The sequence below is a fragment of the Polyodon spathula genome, chromosome 35 (genome assembly GCF_017654505.1).
Source record: "Polyodon spathula isolate WHYD16114869_AA chromosome 35, ASM1765450v1, whole genome shotgun sequence".
Taxonomy (NCBI): Eukaryota; Metazoa; Chordata; class Actinopteri; order Acipenseriformes; family Polyodontidae; genus Polyodon; species Polyodon spathula.
Window position 1 is genome coordinate 1,173,615 of NC_054568.1, and position 15,194 is coordinate 1,188,808.

The following is a 15,194-nucleotide window of genomic DNA, read 5'->3' on the forward strand; positions in this document are numbered from 1 at the left end:
TTTTGTGTCTTTTCGTTCACATAAAGTCAGAAAAAAACAACATATGAATCCAAATTAACATGTATTTATACTAAAGTAATACAAAAATGACTACAAAAGATTTAGAAGTGAGTAGTTTTTCGAGATTTACGATTATACTGTAAATTTACAGTATAATCGTAAATCTCGAAAAACTACTCACTTATTAATATCAACACCACTTTTTGCACATATATCCGCATCTTGTTGGCGTTTTTTATAGCATCCCACATTTTCAGGAGATGAAGAAGTGATACATTTGCTTCGAAAGAAGCAGACAACATTAGGTAAACCTTTACAAAAAATTTTTACAGGTCTGGCTCGTTTGTTAAAACAAAAATATTGGTTCTGCCATTCTTTTTAAATGGCTATAAAAGCAGCACAAACTTTGCTTTTGTGACCAGGACAGTGATATTTTGAAATATCACTATTTCCAATGAGAAAACGGGAGCTTTTGTGTCTTTTCGTTCACATAAAGTCAGAAAAAAACAACAACATATGAATCCAAATTAACATGTATTTATATTAAAGTAATACAAAAATGACTATAAAAGATTTAGAAGTGAGTAGTTTTTCGAGATTTACAATTATACTGTAAATTTGTAACAGTGTTAACTGTGTCACAATATTGATACGTCTGGGGGGGGGGTCGTCCCAGGGGGGGTCTGGGTTTCTGGACCAGGACCAGGACCAGGACCAGGATTTGGAACCACTGATTGCTGTTTCATTACAATTGCAGTTACAGTTATGCTACAATAGAATAGCTGTGATATTTGAGGTTTAAACACTCAGACGGCAACGCTGTTCTCTACTTGTGTTGGTCTCAAGTAAGGATATCCAGGTTTTAGGCCTTTATTGCGAAGCGCTATCTCATCATCAATTTGCTGCAAGTCAGACTGGAATTTTGAAATCAGCTTTTTTGGGGTCTCCTCTGTGAATCGCTCCTCTGGGTAATCACCCAGTTTAACCTGAGACAGAAAAAGAAGAAGGAGCTAAATAGATATAGCTTCATAGATATTCACATAATGCCCTTCCTTTAAAAAAAAAGAACTACAGTTCCCATGACCCACATGCTGGGAAATAGTTTTTTTTGGACACTCACAAAGTCGTGGTACTTGTGGCTGAGCAACCAGACGACTGCCAGGCTTTGAATGGTGCTGTTAACATCAGCGATGCTCTCCAGGATGTCTTGTTCAGTCGTTTCCCCCAGACTGGAGGGAGGGGGGCGCCGCAGGGTGGGAGAGGCGTTGGGCATCCAAGCTGCAAAATCAAACTGAAGGGAACGGGCAGTGGTGGAATAGGTTTAGGTTGAGACATATAGAGAGACAGACAGATATATATATATATATATATATATATATATATATATATATATATATATATATATATATATATATATATATATACACATTCAACACTGTATGTTTAACCCTAACTCGCCATTCCCACCCCCACACAAGCAGCCAAAGGAACCTGACAACACAAGCAACTACAGACTGCCGTAATCAGGTAAGACACAGAACATACAACTCTCTCTACATGACACAAGCGCAAAAAACAACCAAAACACGTTAAGAATAGGGTGAAAAGGGAAAGATTTAAAAAGGGGGATCCAGATCTTGGAAACTACATCAGGTAGCGACAATTTTGTAAAAGTATATCTAAACATTTAAATCGGTAAGTAATTCTGACAAACACGGCCAAAGTTATTGAGGTACAAAGTTAGGGGTTTATTGATGATGTCATATGTGATGTCAAGTGTGATGGGAAGCATACAAATAACAGGGTTCAACATTAACCATGGCCCGGCGGCCCGGGGCCAGTAGAGAGCCCAGTTTGGCCGGTAGTTATGAAACACCACAGGCCCGACCGGGCCGGTAACATTTTAATTGTATAATGTATATAGTATAGCCCACATGACTTCTGTTTTATGAACGCAGGAAAATGGTTCAGTGTGCCAAAAAGCTGAAAAACCTAATTAAGCAACCCATTTTTAAAAACACACCTGTAACAGGACGAGCAGCCCTGTACAGTATGTATTTTTAGAACAGGGTTTCCCCATCCACCCCTGTGCAGTTTATTTTGTGTTTTGCATTATGATTTATTATTTGGGTTTATTATGTATTGTATTTATGACGGCGTAGCCGTGCGTTTGTTTTGTTATTGTTTTGTTTTCATTTTGTTCTGGCAGAGACGAGATTGGCAGCACATCCTCTGCCAGTAGCTAATTTAAAAACTTGTGGTGATATGTGGCTGTCGGCTAGTGCATTGTTAAACTAGCTGGCAGCCACACAATTAATAAACTTGTGCAGAATGTGGCCGGGGGGTAATGAGAGAATTGATAATTTAACTCCTCGGTCAAAGTAAGTAAAAGCCTGCAGCTCTCTGCACTCTGGGAGAGGAGAGGAGAGGATCTTCCGTTAATGTCACAAGCACAGCCCTGGTCTGCTGTTTTTACTGTCCCAGATGTACGCTACATCCATCAAAACATCTGCTTACCGCTCTTTATTTTTTTGGAAATGGCAATTGTTTTACTCCTGTTTTTCTCCCAATTTGAAATAAGGCAAAGACAAGAACAGGCATCATCCGAAACGTGTGTGGTCAAGCCGCTCTCTTTTCTTCGCACTGCAAGCCCACAGTGAAGCCACCGGACCTATCGCGTTGGAGGTCTAATGCAGATCCAGTGACAGCTGGCTTGCACACACACTCGGCCAATTGCGTGCCACCCCCTGCGAGCTCCCAGCCACTGCCGGCAATGACAGAGCCCGGATTCAAACCAGCGACCTCCGGGCTATAGGATGCTATAGGGTTATCCAGGGAGTGCATTTACTGGATATGCTACTCGGGAGCCCAAACTACGTTTGGCTTTAAACCCATGCTGTTTGGTCGGGACCTGCCTTTTCTGTATGTTATATATATAAAATTTAAAAAATATTTACAGTGGCTCTCAAAAGTATTCACCCTCCTTGGACTTTTCCACATTTTATTGTGTTACAGCATTGTGCCAGCTTTTGCCACTGATCAACACAAAAAAGTCCATAATGTCAAAGTGAAAAATAAAATCTACAAATTGTTCTAAATTAATTACAAATATAAAACAGAAAATAATTGATTGCATAAATATTCACCCCCTTTGATATGACACACCTAAATAAGCTCCAGTTGTCTTTAGAAGTCATATAATAAGTTGAATGGAGTCCACCTGTGTGCAATTAATCACATGATTTCAGGTTAAATACACCTGTCTCTGGGAGGTCCTACAGTTGGTTAGTAAATTTCCTAACAAAAACTACATCATGCAGACGAAGGAACATTCAAATATACACAAATTTACACACAGGGATAGAGTGGTATCAGGTTAGTTCAGCATTGATATTTGATATCAATCAGAGACACACTTCCATTGTTTCTGTTACTCACCTGACCTGCATTAACTGCATTGTGCTGCGCTGAGCAGGTAAACAGAATCATTGTGAGGAACTTGTTGAGTTCACTGACTGTACTAAAGGAGTCTGGGATACCTGTAACAATAAAGGAAAAATCACACCATCAAACATGCCAACTTTATCATACAATACATATTACCGTAATAGAGTTCTGTACTGCACTGTGAAACTGTAATACAGTTCTGTACTATGAAACTGCAAAACAGTTCTGTACTGTGAAACTGCAATGCAGTTCTGCACTGTGAAACTGCAATGCAGTTCTGCACTGTGAAACTGCAATGCAGTTCTGCACTGTGAAACTGCAATGCAGTTCTGCACTGTGAAACTGTAATGCAGTTCTGTACTGTGAAACTGCAATACAGTTCTGTACTGTGAAACTGCAATGCAGTTCTGCACTGTGAAACTGTAATGCAGTTCTGTACTGTGAAACTGCAATACAGTTCTGCACTGTGAAACTGCAATACAGTTCTGTACTGTGAAACTGCAATACAGTTCTGCACTGTGAAACTGCAATACAGTTCTGCACTGTGAAACTGCAATACAGTTCTGCACTGTGAAACTGCAATACAGTTCTGTACTGTGAAACTGTAATGCAGTTCTGTACTGTGAAACTGTAATGCAGTTCTGCACTGTGAAACTGTAATACAGTTCTGTACTGTGAAACTGCAATGCAGTTCTGCACTGTGAAACCAATGCAGTTCTGCACTGTGAAACTGCAACACAGTTCTGTACTGTGAAACTGTAACACAGTTCTGTACTCTGAAACTGCAATACAGTTCTGTACTGTGAAACTGTAATACAGTTCTGTACTGTGAAACTGTAATACAGTTCTGTACTGTGAAACTGCAATACAGTTCTGCACTGTGAAACTGCAATACAGTTCTGTACTGTGAAACTGCAATACAGTTCTGTACTGTGAAACTGTAATACAGTTCTGTACTGTGAAACTGCAATACAGTTCTGCACTGTGAAACTGCAATACAGTTCTGTACTGTGAAACTGTAATACAGTTCTGTACTGTGAAACTGCAATACAGTTCTGCACTGTGAAACTGCAATACAGTTCTGTACTGTGAAACTGCAATACAGTTCTGCACTGTGAAACTGCAATACAGTTCTGTACTGTGAAACTGTAATACAGTTCTGTACTGTGAAACTGCAATACAGTTCTGCACTGTGAAACTGTAATACAGTTCTGTACTGTGAAACTGCAATACAGTTCTGCACTGTGAAACTGCAATACAGTTCTGTACTGTGAAACTGCAATACAGTTCTGCACTGTGAAACTGCAATACAGTTCTGTACTGTGAAACTGTAATACAGTTCTGTACTGTGAAACTGTAATACAGTTCTGTACTGTGAAACTGTAATAGTTCTGTACTGTGGAACTGTAATAGTTTTGTACTGTGGAACTGCAATACAGTTGTGTACTGAACTGTGAAACTGCAATACAGTTCTCTAGTGTGAAACCTGTAATACAGTTCTGGGGATCTTTATTAATAAGTATGATAACATGAAAACTTGATAACATGAAAACTCACCTGATTCTTTGCGATTCAGAAAGCCATTAGAAAATATTTCTTTTGCCCAATCCTGCAGCTCTGTGTCTTCAACCACATCTCTGTCACTCGGGTAGTAATACTTAAGCATTGCCTCGACAAACCTAACCGGGAAAATAAAGGGCAAGTACAAAATATTATATAACTGAATTTGAACCCACGAGCCTCTGGAAGGGTTGGTGATTTTTTTAGATTAAAACAAACAAAAAAAAAAATTGGATTACTTGTTTAAATCTTTTTTTTTTTTTTTTAATTATTAAAACATTTTATGGGTCGGGTTAGTTACATGCCAAATAGGGAATAGTTACATACCAAAACACATTACTCAAAATCTAAATGAATTCATTAATAAAGCAAATTATATATCATTGTGGCATCCTCTAAATGTGAGCTATAATATGCTTCCTCACAGCCACTATTACATCATTCATCATCTGTCTCGTTTTAATAATACACGTACACATGTACAGCTGCTGACATAAAGATTGACACCCTGTATGTGAAACATGGTAACTCATTCATCTATTGTGTGTAGTAAATATTTTGGTGCCTGTGTGGTTAGGGCTGTTGGCAGTTTATGGGGATATTCCACCCTTTAAACTCATTTTAGATGGTCAGAAATCACTTCCATGAGATTCCACGCTTTTACATTTTCCTTGAAAAACTACATAAATAGGTGGTAAAAGAAAAAAATATTTAAATCAACAATTTTTAAAACGTATATGGCCCTGATATTCGAAGCAACGCGCAATCCTCTCGCAAAATGAGTGCCTCGCAAAAATGAGTGCTTTTGCACAAAAATGTGTATTTTCCAACACGGCACAAAACAGTTGCGCGAGGTTTGAAAATAGCAGTTTTTGCTCAATTAGCAAATCTGTTTGTGACTCGCAAAACCACCTGCGCATTCATTACCAAGAAATGCACAACAGAGAGCTATAGGAGAATGTGCAGAATTGGAATACTACACGGCAATGAACCGTTAACATTACCCAGCCAAGCAGCTATTACAGGAGTACAGTACGTATGAATATTCCTCATCTCCTGTGACCAAAAGACAATGATTCTTGGTGATAAACCTTCCTCCCGACCTGTGAGGGCGCTAGGTAACAGAAACAGAATACTCTGAACTACCTGGTCTGACACTTCGTTCCAAGAGTTAAAAGGAAGTTGGTCATTTAGAAAACGGGTGGAGGTTCGGTACACTAACTCATAGACCCAGAAGGCAAAGCCGCGGATTGGAGGAGCGGCTGCAACTGTTTATCAAGGGGTCTTGAGTGATGGTATAAATAGGGGTCGATGCGACGTAATCTGTTCCTTCGTTTTGGTTAATGAAAAATGACCCAGAAGGACCTGTGTTCCGTGTATGCGTATCGTGTTTGTTTGTTCTGTCTATTTGTTGCTTTTTATCACTAGACAGCTAACAGGTTCCGGAGCTGTCGCCAGAGCCCAGCACAAACCTGGAACAGCACTTCACTCGTATCACAATAAACTGAACTTGTACCACAATCACTAATTCACGCACTAAAGGGACTTGTGTATGTGTTTTGTGTTTAATGTGGGGATACAATAGCGGGACTATTATTTCGGGGCCAACCCGGGGATTATAAAGTAAGTAATACATGCCACTGTATTGCTTACCAGCTTTATTATTTACTGTTTGTTTTGCCTTCAGGCACTGGACATGAAAGAAATAAAACCAAACTTTTGCACCTGGATTATAATTGTCTGTTCTTTGACCACCTGCATACTATTAACCACTTTGCCACAAGTGGTGTCAGAACACGGGACTGTGGATCAAGCAGCACTTTCAGCGATGCTGCAGGTGCTGGACAGCAGACAGGAGACTGCGGAGAGATGGAGACAGGAGCAGTACACGTCGTTGGTTGAGAAGGTCGGTCTGGCGATCCAGACCACAGTACCAACGGCACCCGTGATGATGGCCCCAAAGGCAAAGACGCTGAAAATGACGGCGAAGGATGACCCCCTTACCTGGTCTCTTTCAAGCAGCTGGCTACCACCGCGTCATGGCCCAGAATGTACTGGGTGAGCCAGCTGGGACCCTGTCTGATTGGGGAGGCTCAGGCAGCATATCAGGTCATGACGGACACAGAAGCCGCCGACTGCAACCTCGTAAAGTGAGCCATCCTACGCCGGAAGCAACGATAAAACTGGCTGAGGATTGTGAGGACTCCCTGGTCTCAGCCCACACCAACCTGACCACAGCTCCCATCCACCAGAGCAGCTGCACACCACCTCCTCTCTCTGCTCCACCTGCAACACTGGGACCGAGACCTCCTAGAACTCCTAGAACCTCCCAGATCTCATGGAGGTCAAGGTTGGCCCCCAGCAGGGGTAAAGCTGCTACCCCGGCCCCGTTGCCCAGGTCATGCCCATCGGCAATGGAGTGTGATGTGGTGGCATGCAACTGGACATCTGAAGCGGGTAAGCGCAGGGAAAATGGTCGTTGTATTGTTAATACAGTTTTATGCAAGGTGACAACCCATGCATTAGTGTACATCGGGTGTGAGCAGACCGTAATTAAATCCCACCCTAAAAGTACATTTATCGGTAGGACAGACAAAATGCCACCTAGTAGCTGGGGTGGCGGAAAGGCTACCACACCCAATAATTCTGGGTCGAGACTGGCCAAATTATAGAGAATTAGTAAATTAATGGCTCAACCACACATATAAACGTGGCAGAGAAAAAAGAAAGGGAAATAATTGGTTTAGTTTTTCCCTTTTAAACTGAAATGTTTTCCCCCCTTTTTCATCCAAGAAAAACAAATAAAGAGATGGATATGGAAATGGGAGGGAGCATTAATGAGACGAAGCTGGGGGCTGGTGGGAGAATGGCGTTTGTCACCATTGGAGCAGTCAAAGGGGGTTGGAACGCAGTGTGACTGAGAGGGCAAGGTTACTAGGCCATCTGAGGCAGATGCTACTCCTGCCCCTCTCAATATACTGGACATGTGGTACTCAAGCGCGGACATAGTGTGGGGTCAACATAATGACCCATCACTAGTGCACGCTTGAGGACAGGTCCAGTCTATTGAAGGAAAGGATGTTGATGGTGCTGAGATGCTAGTATTTCCACACAGTGTGGCAATTACTGTATAGGGTAAACCTACAGGACAGTCTGTAACACAATTATTGGTTCCCCATCTTGTCTGCCCGAGGTCACAAGGCTGCCGCATGATATCCCTTTTGTGGGACACCTCGGAACTGACAAAACAAGGGAATGGATATTGGCTCGATTCTATTGGGTAGGACTCCATACTGATTGTCAGCGAATAGCACCGGGTCGAGTGAGCCACTCCCTTTTGGTTCCACTGCCGATTATTTCCACCCCCTTTGAGCGCACTGCAATGGACATAGTGGGCCTTTTGCTACCTTCTAATTCTGGGGACATGCATATATTAGTGGTGGTGGATTATGCAGCGCGATACCCGGCGGCAGTTCCATTGAGGTTCACTAGTGCCACTGCAATTGCCAAAGAATTAGTATAGATTGTGGCTAGAGTAGGGATGCCCAAGGAGACCTTGACTGATCAAGGAACCAACTTTCTGTCTAACACGCTGTAGCAAATGTATAAAATATTATAAATACGCCCCATCAGGACATCTGTTTATCATCCACAAATGGATGGTTTGGTGGAACGTTTTAATCAGACCCTAAAGCAGATGCTGAGACATTTTGTAAACCAAGAGCAAAAGCATTGGGCATCGTTTGTCCCCTACCTTTTTTTTTCAGTGAGAGAGGTGCCGCAGAGTTCGACAGGGTTCTCCCCCTTCGAGCTCTTGTACGGCCGACAGCCTTGCAGCATCTTCGATCTGTTGAGAGAGGGATGGGAGGAGCACAAAGGCTCATCCAAAAATGTAGTGAAGCATGAGCTCCTACAAAGAAATTGCCTGGATTTGGTCGGTCGTTTGGCCCAGGACAACCTCAAAGCGACTTAGCACCAGCAACAGCAGCATTACAATAAAAATGCATTAATTCTAACCTTTCGACCAGGAGACAAGGTAATGCTGCTGCTTTACTCCTCAGAATCGAAATTATGTGCTAAATGGCAGGGGCCATATGAAGTGATTCGGACTATTGGAAAGGTGATTTATGAAATTAGACAGCCCGATCGCCATAATTAACGTGAAATTTATCATGTAAATTTATTAAAGGCCTGGAAAGCAAGGGAGGCCTTATTTATGCCCCAGACGATGTACAGGATGATTTAGGCCCCTGTCCAGAGACCACTAGCACAACAATTATTAAGGAGTTCAGCAATGTATTTTCTGACTTGCCCAGCAGAACTAACTTGGTTGAATATGACGTTATCTCTCCACCAGAGGTCACAGTACGAGAGAGAACTTACCGGATCCAAGAAAGTTGACAAAGTGGTGTTCGCAAAGAGGTTTTGGTTTTCTCTTTTAATTTCATTCAGAGAGCTAGGATGGAAATTAAAAGAGAAAACCAAAACTGTGGTATTTTCTGATATACTACCGGCACCTTGCAAAGGACCATATAGACAGCTGGAAATAATTAATCAAAACGCATGGCTGAAGACGCGGTGCACACGGAAAGGCTTCACCTATCTTGATCATTGGACCACATTCTACAACGAGGACTATCTGTATAGACGGGACGGACTGCACTTAAATAACAAGGGAACCAGTCTACTTGAAGAAAAAATCCTCGAGCAGGTTCAGAAGCATTTAAACTAGAAAGGAAGGGGGGAGAAATCAACAAAAAACAGAAGGGAGACTGCATCAGAACAAGAACAACAACTCAGGTAAGACAACCACTAAATGTATTTATCTAAATGCTAGAAGTATCAGAAAAAAAATTCTAGAACTTGAAGCTACTGCACTAACAAGTAACTATGATGTGTTAGGTGTTACTGAAACTTGGTTGACTGAGAGTGATGGGGACGAATATAATATTTGTGGGTATACACTGTATAGGAAAGACAGGCAGGACAGAAGAGGAGGAGGGGTAGCGCTATACATAAGAAATAGTCTTGAAGCCCAGGTGTTAAACCTGGACAAAGAAAATAAAACCAAATCAATATGGGTCAGAATAACGGACAAAAATTCAAAGGGCATAATAATAGGAGCATGCTATAGACCGCCAGATTCAGATGGTAAGCACAATAATCTGTTACACAATGACATTAGAAATGCGTGTAGCAAAGGAGAAGCCATACCAATGGGGGATTTCAACTTCCCACATATAAAATGGGAAAACCCGGTGGGTAGCGCGAAGGATGAAATTGAAATGGTGGAAATGACAAATGACTGCCTCTTAACACAATTTGTCAAGGCACAGACTAGAGGGGAGGCATGCCTTGATTTAGTCTTTTCAAATAACGAAGACAGAATAACTAAAACAGAGGTCAGAGAACCACTGGCAAACTCAGACCACAACATGGTCTCATTTGAAGTGTTTTTTAAAACCCCAAAAGTAATGACTAAAGCTAAGGTTTACAATTTTAGAAAAGCAAACTATGAAGGTATGAAACAGAGACTAACAGAAGTAGACTGGAGTAAAATAGAGAAAACACCCACAGAAGAAGGATGGTTGTTCTTCAAAAATGTAGTACTAGAGGCGCAAAACAATTACATCCCTAAAGTAGACAAATCTAAATGTAAAACTAAATTGCCAAAATGGTTTAATAGATCAATTAAAAAAAAATATTCAGCGAAAAAAGGCACTTTATAGAGCATTAAAAAAGGACCAAAAAGAAAGTACACAGAAAGAGTACACGGAACTGCAAACGCAAGTCAAAAAGGAAGTTAGAAAGGCCAAGAGAAAAATAGAAATGAACATTGCTAAGGGAGCTAAAACCAATTCCAAAATGTTTTTCCAATATTACAACAGCAAGAGAACATTCAAAGAGGAGATTAAATGTTTAAGAGATACAAATGGCAAAATCGTAGAGGAAGAAAAAAAAAATAGCAAATATATTAAATGATTACTTTTCACAAGTTTTTACAAAGGAAGATACTGACAACATGCCCCACATGTCATCCAGTTCCTATCCAGTTTTAAATAACTTTAGCATAACTGAGGCAGAAGTGTTAAAGGGACTAGGAGCTCTTAAAATAAACAAATCCCCTGGGCCGGATGAGATCCTCCCAGTAGTACTCAAAGTAGAGTTAAAGAATTAGGGAATGGTTAACATGTAGAAAACAGAAAGTACTGATTAGAGGAAAAACCTCAGAATGGAGTGTGGTAACCAGCGGTGTACCACAGGGATCAGTATTAGGTCCTCTGCTATTCCTAATCGACATTAATGATTTAGATTCTGGTATAGTAAGCAAACTTGTTAAATTTGCAGACGACAAAAAAGTAGGAGGAGTGGCAAACACTGTTGCAGCAGCAAAGGTCATTCAAAATGATCTAGACAAGATTCAGAACTTGGCAGACACATGGCAAATGACATTTAATAGAGAAAAGTGTAAGGTACTGCACGCAGGAAATAAAAATGTACATTATAAATATCATATGGGAGATACTGAAATTGGAGAAGGAATCTATGAAAAAGACCTAGGAGTTTTTGTTGACTCAGAAATGTCTTCATCTAGACAATGTGGGGAAGCTATAAAAAAAGGCTAACAGATGCTCGGATACATTGTGAAAAGTGTTGAATTTAAATCATGGGAAGTAATGTTAAAACTGTACAATGCACTAGTAAGACCTCATTTTGAATATTGTGTTCAGTTCTGGTCAACTCGCTATAAAAAAGATATTGCTGCTCTAGAAAGAGTGCAAACAAGAGCGACCAGAATTATTCCGGGCTCAAAAGGCATGTCATATGCAGACAGGCTAAAAGAATTGAATCTGTTCAGTCTTGAACAAAGAAGACTATGTGGCCACCTAATTCAAGCATTCAAAATTCTAAAAGGTATTGACAGTGTCGACCCAAGGGACTTTTTCAGCCTGAAAAAAGAAACAAGGACCTGGGGTGGACAAATGGAGATTAGACAAAGGGGCATTCAGAACAGAAAATAGGAGGCACTTTTTTACACAGAGAATTGTGAGGGTCTGGAATCAACTCCCCAGTAATGTTGTTGAAGCTGACACCCTGGTATCCTTCAAGAAGTTGCTTGATGAGATTCTGGGATCAATAAGCTACTAACAACCAAACGAGCAAGATGGGCCGAATGGCCTCCTCTCGTTTGTAAACTTTCTTATGTTCTTATGTTCTTATATATGGGACGTGCTCGAGCTTGGGGTGATTGAACCTTCCAGGAGTGAGTGGTGCAGTCCTATTGTCATAGTGGCGATCACCAAAACAAAGACTCAGGTGAGGTCACTACTGGGATTAGCTGGTTATTACCGCCGCTTTATCCCCAAGTATGCCACAGTGGTGAACCCTTTAGTTGACCTCACCAAAAATAGTGCTCTAAATGTAATTAAGTGGTCAGCTGAGTGTCAGGGGACGTTTGATACTATTAAACGTAGACTTTGCTAGGCCCCTACTCTTATCACACCAGATTTCACCAAGAGATTAATCCTCCACACTGATGCATCGGATGTGGGTTTGGGTGCTGTCTTGTCCCAAAAGGTAGACGGAGTAGAACACCCAATACTGTATCTGAGTAAAAAGATGCTTCCTTGGGACCACAACTACTCCGTAGTCGAAAAGGAGTGTTTGGCCATTAAATGGGCTCCTCACTCTTTACGATACTACCCACTGCGGTAGTATCATAAAGGTCTTGTCACAGACCACGCCCCACTCGTGGTTAAGCACGATGAAGCACAGCAATGCCCGAATAACTTAGTGCTATCTGCAATTGCAGCCCTTCATGTACCACATGGTACATCTGTGCAGGGAAAGACCACCAAAATGTAGATTATTTTTCCCGGGAGTGGGGAGTAATGGGAAATTTAGATTCAGCCGAGTGTTCCTTGTATGACCGCTGGGTGTTTGCTGTTGCTGTACCTTGGAAAGCTCCTGGGTTCAGTGTTGAGTGAGTGCTGGAGTGGTGTGTGTGGAGTTAAGGCTTGCTTTTTAAAAGCTCCATGTTGTGCCTTGAAACTGGATTTATGCCTGCCGCAAACTTTGGAAAATAGCAAGATCACGCAAATTGTCAGCAACTCACCCAATATTGCTCTTTGCATACATTATATTAGTGCACAGTGCAGACAGGATTGTGACACGCAAAAATACGTTTCGAAAATGGCAAATTATGAGCATAACGGTGATTTGCAACTCGCATACCCCTCTGTGCGGTGTGCAAAAGTTTAGAATATCGGGGCCTATACTGATATGTCTTTCTAGCCTGTCTGTCTATGTAGCTAGCTAGCTAGATAGCCTATATATTTTTCTATATCTTTATCTGTTTATCTATTTGTCTCTCTATCTCTGTCTATATATCGAGCCTATCCCCCTATCTTTGTTTATTTCTCTCTAACTATATCTGTCTCTCCCTCATCCTCCCTCTCAATTTCAATTCAATTCTCCCCTCTCTCACCTGTTCATTGCATTTCACAGTTACATCCTGTCCACTGTGTCTCTCTCACCTGTTGATTGTCTTTCACAGTTACATCCTGTCCACTGTGTCTCTCTCACCTGTTGATTGTATTTCACAGTTACATCCTGTCCACTGTGTCTCTCTCACCTGTTGATTGTCTTTCACAGTTACATCCTGTCCACTGTGTCTCTCTCACCTGTTGATTGTGTTCCACACTTTCATCCCGTCCTCTATGTAGTAATAACAGGGAATGCCTTCTACTCCTCTTGCTGTAATATCCTCCGGCAGACAGAGGGAGCTGTAGGTCACACAGCTGTGAGCTTTCTGCAGCAGTTTATGAAGTCCCTTTCCTCCAATACTGAAAGCCTAGTCCAGCATAAAATACAGAATAAAGTGTCTGACAGGGACACAGCTCTGTAATAGTTATGTACAGTGCTGTACATGGGCAAAAGGGATTAATAAACTACAGCTCCCAGCATGCCTCTGCATTGGGTGTAACAGTGAAGGGAGCTATAGATTCCTTATTGTGTTATTTCTGTTAAAAACGACTGACCAGCGGAATCTATACAGAAGTTGAAGACAAGATGGGCAACACAGCCTTATAATAATAATTAAAAAAAAAAAATATATATTATTTTAACAAATAATCGAATATAAGACGACCCCGTGCATTAGCTACTTTCTAGCTCAGGCTGGAGCCAGGAGTGAGAGCACACGTCGACCAACAGTCAGTGCGTAAGACCCGGCAGGTAGGTCAAACTTTAGCTGCAGGCTCCCGCAAGGCACAAGGCTGAAAAACAATACTACAGAGCGAAAAGAAAAAAAAATGTCAGCTGGTAAAGAAAAATCTAGGCAAGCGGATTCTGCAAAGTAATTTCACAAAAGGCAATAAAAGGAACAGAAAAGCATAAGATACTGTGGCACTGTGCGCAGCCCCTGTGTGTGTTTTTAAGTTGCGTGTTGTGTGTTAATGTTGGTGTATTGTAGTTGGTACACGGGATATAATATGGGTTATGAACATCAGTGATTTAAAATCTATACCTGTATTTAGGCAAAAGGATTGCACAGCACTTCACGTGCAGGTAAAATGTAATAATATGTGAGCACGGGGAATTGCACTTATTAATTCACGTGCAGTTGTACCGAGACTCCAATTGAATTAGCAAAAGCAGCATGTTTTCACTCACTCGGGGATGTGTGTTAAGTGAGTGGAGAACGGGATTGGAGACGCAGGTAATAGCAATTAATAGTAAATCATATTACCAGCTCACCGTGTTTGTCTGTGTAGTCCGTTTTGTTTGTCTCTTTGTTTTGGCTACCAGTGCTGTGTCCTGTGTTTTGTTTGTCTTTCAACTTTTTGTTTTCTTAGTGGTTTCTGTAGTTCCCGCTCTGGTCTGCGTCTAGGAGGCGCTGTTAATCCCACAATGACACCAAGTGTCACAAAGACGGCTGTAGTGGATGACGTCAGACCAGAAACTGGGACCAACACAGAACAGACACAGAGAAAGGGAGTTTGGTGAAGCTGAGCGCTTGCTTGTGTTCAACATTTAATAAATGAACAAACAGAAAATACAACATACAACACAAAAATACATACAGGGGCGGGGCACACTGCCACAGATAATCAACGCTCTGATGCTCAGTCTTGTTGCTGAAAGGCTGCTGTGGTTTTGTTAGAGGCAGGCATGCATCGCGATCA

At 41.4% G+C, this 15,194-nt stretch overlaps 1 protein-coding gene across 1 annotated transcript in view; it reads right to left on the bottom strand.

Moving 5' to 3' along the window:
• Positions 1-702: 702 nt before the first annotated feature.
• The window catches only part of LOC121303694 (polyunsaturated fatty acid lipoxygenase ALOX15B-like), a 36,433-nt gene continuing 21,941 nt past the window's right edge, over positions 703-15,194 (bottom strand). The window contains exons 9-13 of the mRNA XM_041234458.1: positions 13,692-13,861; positions 5,005-5,126; positions 3,439-3,539; positions 1,121-1,291; positions 703-986 (exon numbers count right to left, since the gene is read on the bottom strand). Coding sequence (XP_041090392.1) covers positions 807-986; positions 1,121-1,291; positions 3,439-3,539; positions 5,005-5,126; positions 13,692-13,861 — 744 coding nt within the window. The 3' untranslated portion in view covers positions 703-806. The remainder of the gene's footprint in view (positions 987-1,120; positions 1,292-3,438; positions 3,540-5,004; positions 5,127-13,691; positions 13,862-15,194) is intronic.